General features: G+C 44.6%; 1 protein-coding gene across 3 annotated transcripts in view; it reads left to right on the top strand.

Moving 5' to 3' along the window:
- The window catches only part of LOC110491936 (adenylate cyclase type 6), an 82,566-nt gene extending 66,748 nt beyond the window's left edge, over window positions 1–15,818 (top strand). For all 3 annotated transcript variants that reach the window (XM_036946822.2, XM_036946823.2, XM_090202685.1), the window contains 7 exons: window positions 106–281; window positions 599–667; window positions 2,121–2,253; window positions 3,496–3,759; window positions 9,067–9,271; window positions 11,492–11,616; window positions 13,162–15,818. In XM_036946822.2, the coding sequence (XP_036802717.1) occupies window positions 106–281; window positions 599–667; window positions 2,121–2,253; window positions 3,496–3,759; window positions 9,067–9,271; window positions 11,492–11,616; window positions 13,162–13,299 (1,110 nt within the window). In that variant the 3' untranslated portion in view covers window positions 13,300–15,818. The remainder of the gene's footprint in view (window positions 1–105; window positions 282–598; window positions 668–2,120; window positions 2,254–3,495; window positions 3,760–9,066; window positions 9,272–11,491; window positions 11,617–13,161) is intronic.
- Window positions 15,819–17,908: the final 2,090 nt, after the last annotated feature.

Genomic DNA, 17,908 nt, shown 5'->3' on the forward strand with positions numbered 1-17,908 from the left:
TGAGCCCAGCAGGGACGCTAGTGGGTGGTGTGAGTGCGGTGTGAATACTGTATGTAATTACATTCTTAGAACTGGCTACACCCCCCCCCCCCCCTCTTCCTCCAGTATTTCTGCTACAGTGTTCTCCTGACCCTGCTGGCCTGCAGTGTGTTCCTCCACATCAGCAGTATAGGCAAGCTGGCCCTTATGGTGCTGATCCAGGTCACCTTCCTGCTGCTGGTGGAGTGGCCCCAGGTGGCACTGTTCGACAACGCGGACCTGCTGCTCACCGCCAACACCCTGTGAGTTGACACACACCCTGGCACTAACTGTAGCCTGTTCTCCCACTTCATAGTATTTGTTCAAGTAGTATTTGTTTTTGTTCAAATACTTAAGCTGCACTAGTTGATAAAGTTGGAATAGTCCCGAAAGTGCCAACCCTGACCATGGTACTCAAGGCAGGTTGAATGACGTTGCAGTCCACAATACAAGCTTAAGAGCGCAAATATACAATTCTAGTCAATGTGAACTTGTGTCTACCTTTGTGGTGTGCAATGCTCAAATGTCTTGTCAAGTGTTGAAGGTATTTAATCAATTTGTGTTTTGTTTTTGCCCTTAGCTCTTTCACACCTTTGAATGACTCTCTAGATTGGTTTCCTAGTTTCAATGAAACAGTTACAGAGATGTGGTAAGTTCATTGTTATCTTTTGGTCTTCTCTTTAAGTATTCTGGTCAATGTGCTGTTACCATGTCCATGTTAGTGTGCGTGTCTACTCTTAGACTAAGTCCCTCCTCCCTCTGTCTCCGACCTCAGCCAGGATTGTGATTGATTGATTACAGTGGCAGTTCATGCCCATCAAGATTAGGGAGACCAATTTGAATTTTATGAGCATGGCCTCATATTCCATTCACCCAGCTCAGTGTAACAGCAATAGGTTTAGGCTACTACAGTACATGATACTAAATGTTCCCCTACAGTATACCTACCCATCAGGGGGTTGCTACAACCTAGCCTACAAATGAACTTTTGCAATGTAGGTGCAGAGGTCGATAGACAAATTGGAGAAATCAAGGTGACATACAGTGACATAAACAATACCGCCTTGCACACTCTTGCCTGCATCTAGCATGTGTAATTATTAGTCCAAACAGTTGCAAAACATTCCATTTTCAACTAAAACAAGAGATTCTATTGGACAAATTCAGGTAGGTCTGTTTAATTAAGATACTTTTTGCAACAGCGAAATGAATATACCCCTAATCACCTGCAAACACAGTTCACTTTCATAACAGCCACATACAGCATCATTGCTTTGCTCGTTGTACTCTCCTTCTCTAAATTCTCTAAATTTCCATCAAATACCTCTCAGAGTCAAACCTTTATACCATAAGGTTACTGCTAGAGCGTACATCATTGTCACCATATTAACATCATAGTCAACAAACTAGAACTAACGCGTTAGTACACCCACAATCCAATCCATGTGTCAAATCATGCAGTACATGTAGCGCAAGCAGTTTAGCAGTTTAACCGGCAGGCCCCGGTGGCAATACATTTATAAAACTGAAAGCTTACCTTGACTTAGAAGAGTTGTGGTGTTGGATGCCTTAGCCAGCTAGCTAACATAAACAGCATTCCTCTTTGTTTGAGTCAGGTTGTTGAGTAGGCTAAATCATCTGCATTAGCTAAACTAAAGGTAAACTAAAAAGAAAAAAACATGAACTATGAACTATGAACTACTCTCTCTGCTGCTTCTTAATTAAAAAAGAAAAATAATTATTTCTCTCTTTTTGAGTCAAGTGCTCACCACATTTTATGCACTACAGTTCTAGCTAGCTGTATTTTACTGGTATGCTTTCAGTACTAGATTTATTCTCTGATCCTATGATTGGATGGACAAGATGTTAGTTCATACTGCAAGATATCTTATAGTTTGGAGGATGTCCTCCAGAAGTTGTCATAATTACTGTGTTGAAGTCAATGTACCCAGAGGAGGATGGAAATTAGCTTTTTTTAATGTTTCACTATTTGTAATTTTCTGAAAATGGTCCTCCCCTTCCTCCTCCAAGGGACCTCCACTGATTGATTACTTGATTCATTGCTTGATTGATTGAGTGTCTCCCTGTCTCCCTCCCCCCAGCCAGGAGAGTGTGACCAAGGTGTCTCTAAAGGTCATGACCCCTGTCATCCTGACGGTGTTCGTCCTGGCTCTGTACCTACACGCTCAGCAGGTTGAGTCCACTGCACGCCTCGACTTCCTGTGGAAGCTGCAGGTAGGACCTGGCACCACACACATACACACTCACTAAGATTGTGAATGTTTAGAAATTGGGATCCTTAACGTTAAGTTTCTTTTTTCAATTTTTTCCCACAAAGTTTTTTTTGTGGGGGAAAAAGATAAGAGATACAGATTACCAAGACCTATGCACACCATGGTTCTTTCTGCCTGCCCCCTCCTCTCTCCCTCGTGCTGGCAGCATTGCATTAGTGGAAACCAAGAGAGTTCTCAGGGATGGCCTGGGTGTCGCTTTGTCTGGGGCAACTTTAGCTAACCCTTTCCTAACCTGGCATGTTATTTCTCCTAACATGCATTGTTTCCCTAACCTGCTTTATAAATTCTCCTAACTTTCTACGAAAAGGCACTTCTGCTCGTCAAAACCGGCAGACCTGCCCTGAGAACAGTCTTGGTTCCCACTAATGCTAATGGTGTGAGTGTGTGTTCAGTCATCAGTCTGTTGCATGTAAAATATCCTAACTTATTCATTGATAATAGGCCCTGCTTTACTGAAGTTGCGAGACCTTGCGAGACATTCCAAGCCAAGAAATTGCAAGATACAGCATTCCATTGCGAGATACACCTTTTGATTGCTGATAGATAGGCCTAGTGCACGGTTCTGACTCTGTCTGCCTGGTGGCTGACCTCTCTGTACTGTGCCCCTCCCCTCTCTCTCCGTCCCTCGCTAGCTTGCTATGAAAGACACAAGTGTTTGTGTTCTCTGCAGTACGGCAACTAATCAGTCCCCTCTGTTTCAAAAATAATGAATCTTGACATGGGGTCTGTGCAAAGAATCAATTATTTTGGAGAGTCGACTCTCCACCATTGCATCATCGTCGTTAACAGTTGGAAAAACTGCAGAATTTTTTTTCTTCACATCCCTCACACACACGCACACACACGCCTCGACTTCCTCTGGAAGCTAGGTAGGACCTGGCACCCCCCCCCCCCCCCCACACACACATGTCCAGCAGGTAGAGTCCACATGCCTCGGTTGTTGTATCTGGTGACATCACTCAGCAGACCTCAGCCTTTCTCTGTAGATAGTGGTTGCAGCAGAGTGACTTTTAATCTCGACTCTGGTCTACGTTCAGTGGAATACTAAACGCCAATCAGCATTTTCTGTTCCTCACAATACCTATAGACAGACAGCAATGAGGTTGCCCTATTAATCATTTAGTCACTTTCTCATCTCTTTTAACAAACCATTTCCCCATTCCCCGGTGTCTGTCCCCTCCAGGCTACAGAGGAGAAAGAGGAGATGGAGGAGCTTCAGGCCTACAACCGCCGCCTCCTCCACAACATCCTGCCTAAAGACGTGGCCGCACACTTCCTGGCGCGGGAGCGGCGTAACGACGAGCTCTACTACCAGTCCTGTGAGTGTGTGGCCGTCATGTTCGCCTCCATCTCCAACTTCTCTGAGTTCTACGTGGAGCTGGAGGCCAACAACGAGGGAGTGGAGTGTCTCAGGCTACTTAACGAGATCATCGCCGACTTTGACGAGGTGAGAGAGAATAATCTGTATAAATAAAGGAAGGGAAAGTTTCGGGAGGGAGGAGAGGAGGAATGGGTGGAGGGAGGAGAGACAATGAGGGGATGGAGTCTTTGAGATTACCGAACGAGATCGTCGCAGACTTTTACGAGGTGAGCGATAGGAGGAGGTGGGAGGGGAGAAAGGGGTAGTCTGGAATAAAATCCACAATGTCACCAAGAGAAATAAAGAATAGCAAATGATATAGCTGAGTCGTTCTATGAATAGAGTACATTTTGGGTAGTAACTTGCACCTAATTTTGAAAATTTTGTCATAAAAAAAACAGATTTACCCATCTCAAGGGGTTAATCATTTAAAAAAAGGCTATAGTAAGTGTTGACAGGGTTTACCGTTACTGTTAAGGCTCTCGTTTGTGGAATGACCGGACCAAGGTCCAGTGTGGTAGGCGTACATCGTTCTTTTTATTGATGACACCAAAAGCAAAATAACAATGGCAAAAATGAAAGTGCACAGTTCTGTAAGGCAAAACAAACTATACAGAAAACAAGATCCCACAAAACACAAAAGGAAAATGACAACCTATATATGATACCCAATCAGAGACAACGATAGACAACTGCCTCTGATTGGGAACCATACTCAGCCAAAAACACAAAGAAATAGAAAACATAGATTTTCCCACCTGAGTCACACCCTGACCTAACCAAACATAGAGAATAATAAGGATCTCTAAGGTCAGGGCGTGACAGTACCCCAAACCCAAAGGTGCGGACTCCGGCCGCAAACCTGAACCTATAGGGGAGGGTCTGGGTGGGCATCTCCTCTCGTTGGAGGCTCTGGTGCGGGACGCCAACCCCGCTCCGCTTGAGGCTCCCCCACTTCGGTGACGCCTCTGGTGCAGGGATCGTCGCCGGGACTTCCGGACCGTAGATCGTCGCCTGAGGCTCTGGACTGGGAACCCTCGCTGAAGGCTCTGGACTGGGAACCCTCGCTGAAGGCTCTGGACTGGGAACCCTCGCTGAAGGCTCTGGACTGGGAACCCTCGCTGAAGGCTCTGGACTGCCGACCGTCGCTGGAGGCTCTGGACTGCCGACCGTCGCTGGAGGCTCTGGACTCCCGACCGTCGTTGAAGGCTCTGGGCTGCCGACTGTCGCTGGAGTCTCTGGGCTGCGGACCGTCGCTTGGGGCCCCGGACTGGGGACTGTCGCTGGAGGCCCCGGACTGGGGACCGTCGCTGGAGGCTCCGGACTGGACACCGTCGCTGGAGGCTCCGTGCCATGGATCATCACATGAGGCTTCGTGCCATGGATCATCACTGGAGGCTTCGGGCCATGGATCATCACAGGAGGCTTCGTATGTGGAGCCGGACTGAGGAGACGTACTGGCAGCCTAGTGAGTGGAGCTGCCACAACACATCCTGGCTGGATACTCACTTTAGCTCGGTAAATGTGGAGAGCTGGCACATGACGCACTGGGCTATGAAGGCGCACTGGAGGCATAGTGCGTAGAGCCGGCGCAAGACACACTGGACCGTGGAGGTCGGGAGCGCAGAGCTGGCACAACGCGTCCTGGCTGAATACCCTCTGTAGCACGGCAAGTGCGGGGAGTTGGCACAGGCCACACTGGGTGGTGCTGGCGAACTGGGGATACCGTGCGTAGAGCTGGCGCAGGATATCCTGGACCGAGGAGACGCACTGGAGACCAGGACAGCTGAGCCGACACAATCCGTCCTGGCTGGATGCCCACTCTAGCACGGCAACTGCGAGGAGCTGGCACAGAGCGCACCGGTCTGTGAATGCGCATTGGAGACACAGTGCGCATCACGCATAACACGGTGCCTGACCAGTCACACTCTCCCCACGGTAAGCACAGGGAGTTGGCTCAGGTCTAAAACCTGACTCCGCCAATCTCCCCGTGTGCCCCCCCCCCCCCGCCAAAAAAATAAAAAAATGTTTTTGGGGCTGCCTCTCATGCTTGCTCCGTTGCTCTAATTGCTCATATCGTCGCCGTTCTGCTTTCGCTGCCTCCATCCGTTCCTTGAACGGCGATACTCTCCTACCCGCGCTCAGGGTCCTTCTCCATTCATGATCTCCTCCCATGTCCACTCATCCTGGCCACGCTGCTTGGTCCGTTTTTGGTCTTCCGTTAAGGCTCTCGTTTGTGGAATGACCGGACCAAGGTGAAGCGTGGTAGGCGTACATCGTTATTTTTATTGATGACACCAAAAGCAAAATAACGACAAAAACGAAAGCACACAGTTCTATAAGGCAAAACAAACTATACAGAAAACAAGATCCCACAAAACCCAAAAGGAAAATTACAACCTATACAGTATATGATCCCCAATCAGAGACAACGATAGACAGCTGCCTCTGATTGGGAACCGTACTCAGCCAAAAACACAAAGAAATAGAAAACATAGATTTTCCCACCCGAGTCACACCCTGACCTAACCAAACATAGAGATTAATAAGGATCTCTAAGGTCAGGGCGTGACAGTAACAGGGTTGAGGTTTTCATCTTAAATCAGCCATAAATCCCCATCACTGGGGGAATGGAAACTTGCTGTGTGCAAACAGGAAGGGGCAATTGTATGCAAGCTTCACCAAAAATGTTAAATACATTTTTTTAAATCTAGTTGTCTGATCTAGTTGTCTGTTCTTTCGACCAATCGAAGAACAAAATGTAACCTGACCCAACTATTCTGCTACTGCTGGCTTTAGAAGATTCTGCAATCACTCTCCTGAAGTTGCCGTTAATAGGCTACACGAAGAGTCTGCAACCTTTTCTCATGTGAAATTCCAATTTATCTTACCATTTCTACCGATCTATGTGCCAGTTATGGTTTTCATATGCACATTTTCATTAAACAGTTTAATGAAGTTATGAAAAAATGAATGAGCACAAATTGGCGGGAATGACTGCATTCTGAAGAGAGAAGTGCATCTGGGCGTCTGCATTGGCCATGTCTGCATTGGCCATGCAGCATTTACGGTGATACGGCCTCAGCAGAAGTCAGGGCATACATACTTCTTTCGCTTTGTGGAACAGTGCGGAGGAGTTGTAAAGGAAGTGAGTTTGTGTTTTCTACAGGATGTACCGCCCCCACCTACCGTCAACCAATCATGTCAATGCTGAGTTATACAAAACCCTCGGCATTGTAACATCATTTGGGAGGCGGTACAGAGCTCGATTTGGCCTCTGCATTCTGGAGGCTCCAGAGACTCCGACCACATTTTCAGATTAAGCTAAAATGTGCTTTTAGTCTTGGCCTCTGCAATGGATTAAATCACTGCGATGGGCACAAATATACATACAGTACCAGTCAAAGTTTGGACACATACTCAATCCATGGTTTTTCTTTATTTTTTACTATTTTCTGCATTGTTGAATAATAGTGAAGACATCAAAACTATGAAATAACACATATGGTATTATTTGAGATTTTTTAGATTCTTTTGAGATTCTTCAAAGTAGCCACCCTTTGCCTTGATGACAGCTTGCACACTCTTGGCATTATCTCAACCAGCTTCATGAGGTAATTACCTGGAATGCATTTCAATTGACAGGGGTTAATGCGTTTGAGCCAATCAGTTGTGTTGTGACAAGGTAGGGTTGGTATACAGAAGATAGCCCTATTTGGTAAAAGACGAGGAGTCCATCATTACTTTAAGACATGAAGGTCCGGAACATTTAACGTTTCTTCAAGTACAGTCGCAAAAACCATCAAGCGCTGTGATGAAACTAGCTCTCATGAGGACCGCCACAGGAAAGAAAGACCCAGAGTTACCTCTGCTGCAGAAGATAAGTTCATTAGAGTTAACTGCACCTCAGATTGCAGCCCAAATAAATGCTTCACAGAGTTAAAGTAACAGACACATCTCAACATCAACTGTTCAGAGGAGACTGTGTGAATCAGGCCTTCATGGTCACATTTCTGCAAAGAAACCACAACTAAAGGTCACCAATAATAAGAAGAGACTTGCTTGGGCCAAGAAGCACGAGCAATGGATGACTGGTGAAAATCTGTCCTGTGGCCTGATGAGTCCAAATTTGAGATTTTTGGCTCCAACCGTTGTGTCTTCGTGAGACGCAGAGTAGGTGAACGGATGATCTCCGCATGTGTAGTTCCCACCGTGAAGCATAGAGGAGGAGGTGTGATCGTGTGGGGGTGCTTTGCTGGTGACGCTGTGGGTGATTTATTTAGAATTCAAGGCGCACTTAACCAGCATGGCTACCACAGCGTTCTGCAGCGATACGCCATCCCATCTGGTTTAGGCTTAGTGGGACTCTCATTTGTTTTTCAACAGGACAATGACCCAACACACCTCCAGGCTATGTAAGGGCTATTTGACCAAGAAGGAGAGTGAGGGAGTGCTGCATCAGATGACCTGGCCTCCACAATCACCTGACCTCAACCCAATTGAGATGGTTTGGGATGAGTTGGACCGCAGCGTGAAGTAAAAGCAGCCAACAAGTGCTCAGCATATGTGGGAACTCCTTCAAGACTGTTGGAAAAGCATTCCAGGTGAAGCTGGTTGCGAGGATGCCAAGAGTGTGCAAAGCTGTCATCAAGGCAAAGAGTGGCTAATTTGAAGAATCTCAAATATAAAATACTGTATGATTTAATGTGTTATTTCATAGTTTTGATGTCTTCACTATTATTCAACAGTGTAAAAAATTGTAAAAATTAAGAAAAACCCTTGAATGAGTAGGTGTGTCCAAACTTTTGACTGGTATTGTATATATATTTGTTACTGCTCGACCTAAAACAATGTTGGTTGACCAACAGCCTAACAAGCAGACAATCGACCAGTCAACTAATTGGGGTCAGCCCTAAGGCTATCTATCTATGGTTTGACATGTTATGCCCGATGTGCTCAGTTTTCCACCTCAAAACACCAGAAAATTGCCAAAAAGAGTAGAATCAGCTCACCTACACTATGATTTGAATATTATATGTTCAATGTTTTGGATTATTTTTTTAAAGGAATTGTTTCAAATTTTGGAGTTAAGTGGATTCAAATCTTCTTAGAAGTCGGAAAAACATGACGCTTTATTCATATAAAATATCTCAATTTATTGAATGTTTCATGTGGTCTATTTTAGTCAGGAATTAATTTAATATAACAGGCTTTTAAAGTTCAATATTGGTGCACAATTTCTACCTAAAATATCAAAGGGGTGCAAAATGTACTCTATTTGTGGAACGACCCAGCTATTATAGTATGATTTGTTATTGTGTGCATTTTGGCACTGCTTGTAACTCTCTCCCTTTCCACCAATAACTCGCCTTTGTCTACCCCCCGACCGCCCAGATCATCAGTGAGGACAACTTCCGTCAACTGGAAAAGATAAAGACCATCGGTAGTACCTACATGGCTGCCTCTGGCCTCAACGACTCTACCTACGACCGTGAGGGACGATCACACATCCTGGCTCTGGCAGACTATGCTATGAGACTCAGGGAACAGATGAAGTACATCAACGAACACTCCTTCAATAACTTCCAGATGAAGATAGGTGAGTCCCTGGACCTATAGTAGAGATGGGGGTGTGGTGGGATGGTAGTAGTAGTATTAGAAGTAGGACTAGCCATGAGACTCGGGGAACAGATGAAGTACACCTGCAAACACTCCTTCAATAACTTCCAGATGAAGTGGTATTACATGTGTGGTAAAGTGTCCCTTTGTAAAGACAACACACAGAGTCTGGACCCTCTATTTCTGAAACTATCCGCCTCCATTGTCGCAACCCCTATTACCAGCCTGTTCAACCTCTCTTTCATATCGTCTGAGATCCCCAAGGATTGGAAAGCTGCTGTATTCATCCCCCTCTTCAAAGGGGAGAGACACCCTGGACCCAAACTGTTACAGACCTATATCCATCCTGCCCTGCCTATCTAAGGTCTTCGAAAGGTCTTCGAAAGCCAAGTCAACAAACCGTACCTTCTCCGCTGTGCAATCTGGTTTCCGAGCCGGTCACGGGTGCACCTCAGCCACGCTCAAGGTACTAAACGATATCATAACCGCCATCGATAAAAGACAGTACTGTGCAGCCGTCTTCATCGACCTTGCCAAGGCTTTCGACTCTGTCAATCACCATATTCTTATCGGCAGACTCAGTAGCCTCGGTTTTTCTGATGACTGCCTTGCCTGGTTCACCAACTACTTTGCAGACAGAGTTCAGTGTGTCAAATCGGAGGGCATGCTGTCCGGTCCTCTGGCAGTCTCTATGGGGGTGCCACAGGGTTCAATTCTCGGGCCGACTCTTTTCTCTGTATATATCAATGATGTTGCTCTTGCTGCGGGCGATTCCCTGATCCACCTCTACGCAGACGACACCATTCTATATACTTCCGGCCCGTCCTTGGACACTGTGCTATCTAACCTCCAAACGAGCTTCAATGCCATACAACACTCCTTCCGTGGCCTCCAACTGCTCTTAAACGCTAGTAAAACCAAATGCATGCTTTTCAACCGTTTGCTGCCTGCACCCGCACGCCTGACCAGCATCACCACCCTGGATGGTTCCGACCCTGAATATGTGGACATCTGTAAGTACCTAGGTGTCTGGCTAGACTGTAAACTCTTCTTCCAGACTCATATCAAACATCTCCAATCGAAAATCAAATCTAGAGTCGGCTTTCTATTCCGCAACAAAGCCTCCTTCACTCACGCCGCCAAACGTACCCTAGTAAAACTGACTATCCTACCGATCCTCGACTTCGGCGATGTCATCTACAAAATTGCTTCCAACACTCTACTCAGCAAACTGGATGCAGTTTATCACAGTGCCATCCGTTTTGTCACTAAAGCACCTTATACCACCCACCACTGCGACCTGTATGCTCTAGTCGGCTGGCCCTCGCTACATATTCGTCGCCAGACCCACTGGCTCCAGGTCATCTACAAGTCCATGCTAGGTAAAGCTCCGCCTTATCTCAGTTCACTGGTCACGATGGCAACACCCACCCGTAGCACGCGCTCCAGCAGGTGTATCTCACTGATCATCCCTAAAGCCAACACCTCATTTGGCCACCTTTCGTTCCAGTTCTCTGCTGCCTGTGACTGGAACGAATTGCAAAAATCGCTGAAGTTGGAGACTTTTATCTCCCTCACCAACTTCAAACATCTGCTATCTGAGCAGCTAATCGATCGCTGCAGCTGTACATAGTATATCGGTAAATAGCCCACCCATTTTTACCTACCTCATCCCCATACTGTTTTTATTTATTTATTTACTTTTCTGCTCTTTTGCACACCAATATCTCTACCTGTACATGACCATCTGATCATTTATCACTCCAGTGTTAATCTGCAAAATTGTAATTATTCGCCTACCTCCTCATGCCTTTTGCACACAATGTATATAGACTCTCCTTTTTTCTACTGTATTATTGACTTGTTAATTGTTTACTCCATGTGTAACTCTGTGTTGTCTGTTCACACTGCTAAGCTTTATCTTGGCCAGGTCGCAATTGCAAATGAGAACTTTTTCTCAACTAGCCTACCTGGTTAAATAAAGGTGAAATAAAAAAAATTAAAAAAGAGTAAGATTCAATTCTGGTTAGGGCTGCAGTAGTCTATCATTAGTTGACTATTTGAATCAGATATGTTGTACTGGAACAAAAGCCGGCACATGTTGCAGGCATCTAGGACAAAATGTACAGGTTTACTTCTCGATGGGTGAAGTGGTGCAATACAGGCAGGCAGGTTGACTGTGTCTTGTTTCCTCATGCAGGTCTCAACATGGGTCCGGTGGTGGCAGGGGTGATTGGGGCCAAGAAGCCCCAGTATGACATCTGGGGGAACACTGTCAACGTGGCCAGTCGTATGGACAGCACAGGAGTCCCAGACTGCATACAGGTAGATACACCTACTTTGCCTGCTTTTAAGAATTACTGTACATATCTTTGGTATCCACTGTATGTTAGACATGTCATTGAGAGTCATACAATGTTCACCCATTTAAAACATATTTAAATGCTATATTGATCTGTCAATGTAATTCATTGGATGATGGTCCCCATTTTGCTGCTATAATAGCCTCCACTCTTCTGGGAAAGCTTTCCTCCAGATGTTGGAACATTGGGGAACCTGCTTCCATTCAGCCACAAGAGCATTAGTGAGGTCGGGCACAGATGTTGGGCGATTAGGCCTAGCTCTCAGTCGGCATTCCAATTCATCACAAAGGTGTTCGATGTGGTTGAGGTCAGGGCTCTGTGCGGGCCAATCAAGTTCTTCCACACCGATCTCGACAAACCATTTCTGCTGTATGCTAGAGCGTTAAGATTTCCCTTCACTGGAACTAAGGGGCCTAGCCCGAACCAGAAAAAACAGCCCCAGACCGTTATCCACCAAACTTTACAGTTGGCACTATGCATTCGACAGGTAGCATTCTCCTGTCATCCGCCAAACCCAGATTCATCCATCGGACTGCCAGATGGTGAAGCGTGATTTATCACTCCAGAGAACATGTTTCCACTGCTCCAGAGTCCAATGGCGGTTAGCTTTACACCACTCCAGCCGAAGCTTGGCCTTGCGCATGGTGATCTTAGGCTTGTGTGCAGCTGCTCAGCCATGGAAACCCATTTCATGAAGCTCCCGACAAACAGTTCTTGTGCTGGTGTTGCTTCCAGAAGCGGTTTGGAACTTGGTAGTGAGTGTTGCAACCGAGGTCAGGCAAAACATTTTTTACGCGCTTCAGCACTTGATGTTCCCGTTCTGTGAGCTTGGGGCCTACCATTTTGCGGCTGAGCTGTTGTTGCTCCTAGACGTTTCCACTTCCCAGTAACAGCACTTACAGTTGACCAAGGCAGCTCTAGCAGGGCATAGATTGGACGAACTGACTTGTTGGATAGGTGGCATCCTATGACGGTGCTACGTTGAAAGTCACTGAGATCTTCAGTAAGGCCATTGTACTGCCAGTGTTTGTCTATGGAGAATGCATGGCTGTGTGCTCGATTTTATACACCTGTCAGCAACGCGTGTGGCTGAAATAGCTGAATCCACTAATTTGAATGGGTGTCCACATAGTTTTGTATATATAGTATATGATGAACTCAATATAGCAATATAGATTGTGTCCCCTCCGTCCTCTATGATCGGTGCTGCCACCTGCTGTATATAAAACCCTACTGCTGCGCAGTATTTTGCAACTATGATTTATTACAAGGAATAAGAATTGTAACCAGATACCAAGTTCTCCACTTCAACTATCGCTACAATGGTCATCATATACTTTTCCTTCCACAGTGTATTGCCTTGATCATCCTAGATAGAACAGAAAACAATAGGATAGCTGCTGAGTAGCTGTGGCTGACATTGTCTGTGGAGAGGAGGTGGAGTGTCTCTGTGTCGAATGACGCGTGCACACACACACTTACGTGTCCTTGTGTTGTCTTTTCCCAGGTGACCACAGACCTGTACCATGTCCTGGTAAACAAAGGCTACCAGCTGGACCACAGAGGCCTGGTCAAGGTGAAGGGGAAAGGAGAGATGACCACCTACTTCCTGACCAGCGGTCCCAATGGTACCAAGGGGAGTTAACGGATGGCCACGGGACTACCGCTGGCTGCTAATACATGAAGAGGAGAGAGATGGAGAGGGAGAGAGAGCGGGAGAGGGGGGAGTGAGTGTGTAAGAAAAGAGAGCGAGAGGAGGGAGAGAGATGAGAAAAAGGAAACAGTTCAAAGCCTTGAAGGAAATGTGTGTGTGTTTGTGTGTGTGTGTGTGTGTGCAATCATGTATTCTTATACACACTACTTTAGGTTTGGGTCTCAAATGGCTCCCTGTATAGGCCTTAGGGCCCTGGTTAAAATGAGTGCACTGTATAGGGAATACAGTGCCAAATGTGACGCAAACCAGGTATTTTGTTCTCACTTCAAGGCTTTTGACACGAAGCTACTTGAAAGATATAATGAGTGAATTATAGTGAAGACCTATTGCCTTAGAAGGAAATTACTGAACAAAAGGCTATATTTGTTTTGTTGTGAGCTACACAACAAATACTTCACATCCGGAGCTATTATTTATTTTTCACTGAAATGGAAGGATTTTTTTGTTGTCATGATGACCTTGTAACAAAAGCTACATATGTATTATATGAAATATTCAAGGATGAGAAGGATGACAATGACCAAAGAACAAATGTTTTATTATGAGGGACTGACTCTACACACATCAACCTATTTCTGTTTGAAATGACTGCAGAAGGAACAACTGAAATGACTGCGGATCGAACAACCGCAAACCTGTTGTTTTTTTCAGCTTTTTCTTTCTTAGTCACTTTTGACAACAAGGGCCACGGAAAACAACGTCATTGTCTTTGATAGCGGCGAATACATTATTGTTTTTGACTTTGATATGCTTGCTAATACGTAAAGAGAGCTGAGACATCTTGTATTTGATTGTGCACTGTGAACGAAGACAGACCACACACACGCAGAGCAGCCTTGGACTGGATTTCTGTGTTCCTTTCAGGGCCTCTATTGTGTGCAGGCTAATTCTAATCCACATAAGGGTGTGGTTTCTCTTTCCTATGTATCATCAATGACATTCCCTCTCTAGATGTATTTTTTTTTGTTGGTACAAGCCAAAACAGAAACATTAGTGACGGACAGACAAATAACTGCATCGCTACCATGGTACCGGAGTGAGTGTTTTCATTGCTGTGAGATGTTTTATATGAAATAAGTGTGTGCGTGTGAGGCTAAGTGTATGCTGTTCTTTATCTTTAAAGGGGCATAATTTTTCACTGTGAGGTTTTTAAAGATTCTGTATGACAAGTGGGTTTGCATCCCAAATGGCACCCTATTCCCTCTGTAGTGCACTACTTTTGACCAGAGCCCTATGGGCCCTGGTCAAAAGTAGTGCACTACAGAGGGAATAGGGTGCCATTTTAGACGCAGGCGTGCCAAATTGACGCTGCAAGGCTTACGCGTGTAGTTTTTATATGTTATACTTTGGAGTTGTGTGTTCATTCCTGATTTTATGTTTGTTGATTTTATTTAAATCACCTTTACTTCAGCCCTTTTATTTTACTGTGAATATGATCACAATTCCATTCCAACCATTCATGTCTAAAAACCCACAAATTGATTTTGGATTGTGTTTAAAGGAGGTGGTTATCCACACACGGTGGGCCTACAGTACAACATGCACAGGAGAATACACAAAAGTGATCTGGTTGAACACTAGCTGTTAACTTGAAATAAGAGGTACATATAATGGCAGTATCTGTACTCCATAGTATTTGACACCATCCGATAGTATTGGTATTTGGCACATAGATGCTCTTTACCCCCCAAAGGAGTAGTTGAAACTCATCTTATGAATGTACAAAATATACTGTATGTCTATGGTGAAACTACTACTTATTATTATTTTTGTGGTACAAACATCATCTGGCTTGTATTGAAAGAAATGACCAGAAAACTAGTTTTAATGGTGCCAATACAGGCTCCCAGGGAGTAGGTTACAGAATGTAGGCCCTACCGTGGTGACTTGTGGTCTCTGGCTATCTATCTTCTTCCATCGACCTATGTCATGTTCATTAGGAACGGAAGAAAATAAGTGAAACAGGGAGGTACTACAGTACCTGAACTTGTCAAATAAGAAATGCCTTGTTTAGGTTTTTCGTGGCAAAACGGATTCCTACTGTGAACACGAGCCTAATGAACACGAGCGAGCCTGCTGATCCCGAGCAACCTGTGTGTAGGAAGGAATGGATCTCTGATTGAAGTTGTTTTTGTTCCCCCCTTTTTTTCATTTGTTTTCATCCTTTTCCCATTAGTTTCTTACTGTATTTGAGTTGAAAGGCCAACAAAATACTGTTTGTTTGTTTTTCCATTCCAAAAATAACAAAATAGCAGAATTGAATAAATTAAATGGTTTGATTTCCCCTTAAAACGAAATCAATACATTACTGTTTTGTGTTATTGATGATCATTTATTTATTATAATGTTACTATGCAGTGTCTTCCCCTAATCAATGTGCAAAATAGGCCTGTGTTTTTTTTCTGCTGTTTCATTGCAATGCACATTTTATTAAAATAATATGTTGGATACGCTATTGGTAATGTCATGTTCATAATAATGGGTACCGTGCCTTAAATCGCCCCAATACCTATGTAACTATACAGTAATAATAACTGCAGTGACAAGACTATAGCTGTGTAGGAATTTCTATGTAAATAGATTGGTTTTAGGATGGGAGTTAGCCTCGTTCCACGATCCTGATCCCATGAGCTAACATTCTGTTTCGCTATATGGATTAAATGACAAGTTCACTTTTCTTTTCTTTTCTTTTTTTTTACCAATCTGTGTTTTGGATGTAAATGGGGAAGTCTATCGCTGGTGGGCTAGTCGACACTTCGATGTGGATTATGGCAGCCCCCCCGGACCTCTCTGATTCAGAGGGGTTGGGTTAAATGCGGAAAACACATTTCAGTTGAATGCATTCAGTTGTACAACTGACTAGGTATCCCCATTTCTCTTTTCTTTCCCTTTAACATTTGATATACATCCAAAATACAGATTTGGTAAAAAAAAATTAAAAAGTGAACTTGTCCCTTAAGTGAAACTAAATGAGCGCACAGTGGTCAGGATGGTGGATAAGGGTCAGTAGGGTTGGAAGTCAATTCCATTTCAATTCCAGTCAATTCAGGAAGTATACTGAAAATCCAATTCCAATTATCTTCAATGCTTTTCAAGGAGGAAAATGTGGAATTATAATTAAGGTTTACTTTCTAAATTCACTGGAATTTAAATGGAATTGACCCCAACCCTGGAGACTAGATGTGAGTAGGGCTAAAGGTATAGTGTAGACCTAGGTACACGACATGGCCAAAAGTATGTGCTTGTCGGACATCTCATTCCAAAATCATGGGCATTAATATGGAGTTGGTCCCCCTTTGCTGCGGCAACAGCCTCCACTCTTCTGGGAAGGCTTTCCACTAGATGTTGGAACATTCGTAGCGTTAAGATTTCCCTTCCCTGGAACTAAGGGACCTAACCTGAACCATGAAGAACAGCCTCAGACCGTTATTCCTCCTCCACCAAACTTTACAATTGGCAATATGCATTTAAGGCACAAAGCGTTCTCCTGGCATCCGCCAAACTCCGATTAGTCTGTCGGACTGCCAGATGGTGAAGCGTGAATTGTCATTCCAGAGAACGCGTTTCCACTGCTCTAGAGTCCAATGGCGGTGAGCTTTACACCACTCCAGCCGACGCTTGGCATTGCGCATTGTGATCTTAGGCTTGTGTGCAGCTGCTCGGCCATGGAAACCCATTTCATGAAGCTCCTGACGAACAGTTCTTGTGCTAATGTTGCTTCCAGAGGCAGTTTGGGACTCGGTAGTGAGCGTTGCAACTGAGGACAGACTATTTTTAAACGCTTCAGCACTCGGCGGTCCTGTTCTGTGAGCTTGTGTGGTCTACCACTTTGCAGCTGAGCGTTTTTGCTCCTAGATGTTTACACTTCACAATAACAGCACTTACAGTTGTCCGGGGCAGCTCTAGCAGGGCAGAAATTTGATGAACTGACTTGTTGGAAAGGTGGCATCCTATGATGGTGCTGTATGTTGAAAGTCACTGTGCTCTTCAGTAAGGCCATTCTACTGCCAATGTTTGTCTATGGAGAATTGCAAGGCTGTGTGCTCGATTTTATACACTTGCCAGCAATGGGTGTGGCTGAAGTAGCAAAATCCAATAATATGAAGTGGTGTCCACATACTTTTGTATATATAATGTATGTTCTTTATTTCTCAACCATAGACTTAGTTAGACGACACATCTTTCTATCTTTCCCATTATTGCATCATTGAGGGCAAGGGCAGTGCCATTGAGATTATCTCCATTTTGAAGTAGTCCATTTCTACTACTTCAAAGATTTGGTTAACAAATGGAAAGGGTGCATACTACCACCGGGAGTGTGTTTGAATTATTCAGACCCCTTTACTTTTTCCATATTTTGTTATGTTACAGCCTTATTCTAAAAGGGGTAAGAAATCCTCGTCAAACTACACACAATACCCCATAATGACAAAGCGTAAACAGGTTTTTAGACATGTTTGCAAATGTATTACAAATACAAAATAAACAGATACCTTACTTACATAAGTATTCAGACCCTTTGCTATGAGACTCGAAAGCC

This window comes from Oncorhynchus mykiss, chromosome 16 (genome assembly GCF_057628025.1).
Source record: "Oncorhynchus mykiss isolate SJ-2025 chromosome 16, ASM5762802v1, whole genome shotgun sequence".
Classification (NCBI taxonomy): Eukaryota; Metazoa; Chordata; class Actinopteri; order Salmoniformes; family Salmonidae; genus Oncorhynchus; species Oncorhynchus mykiss.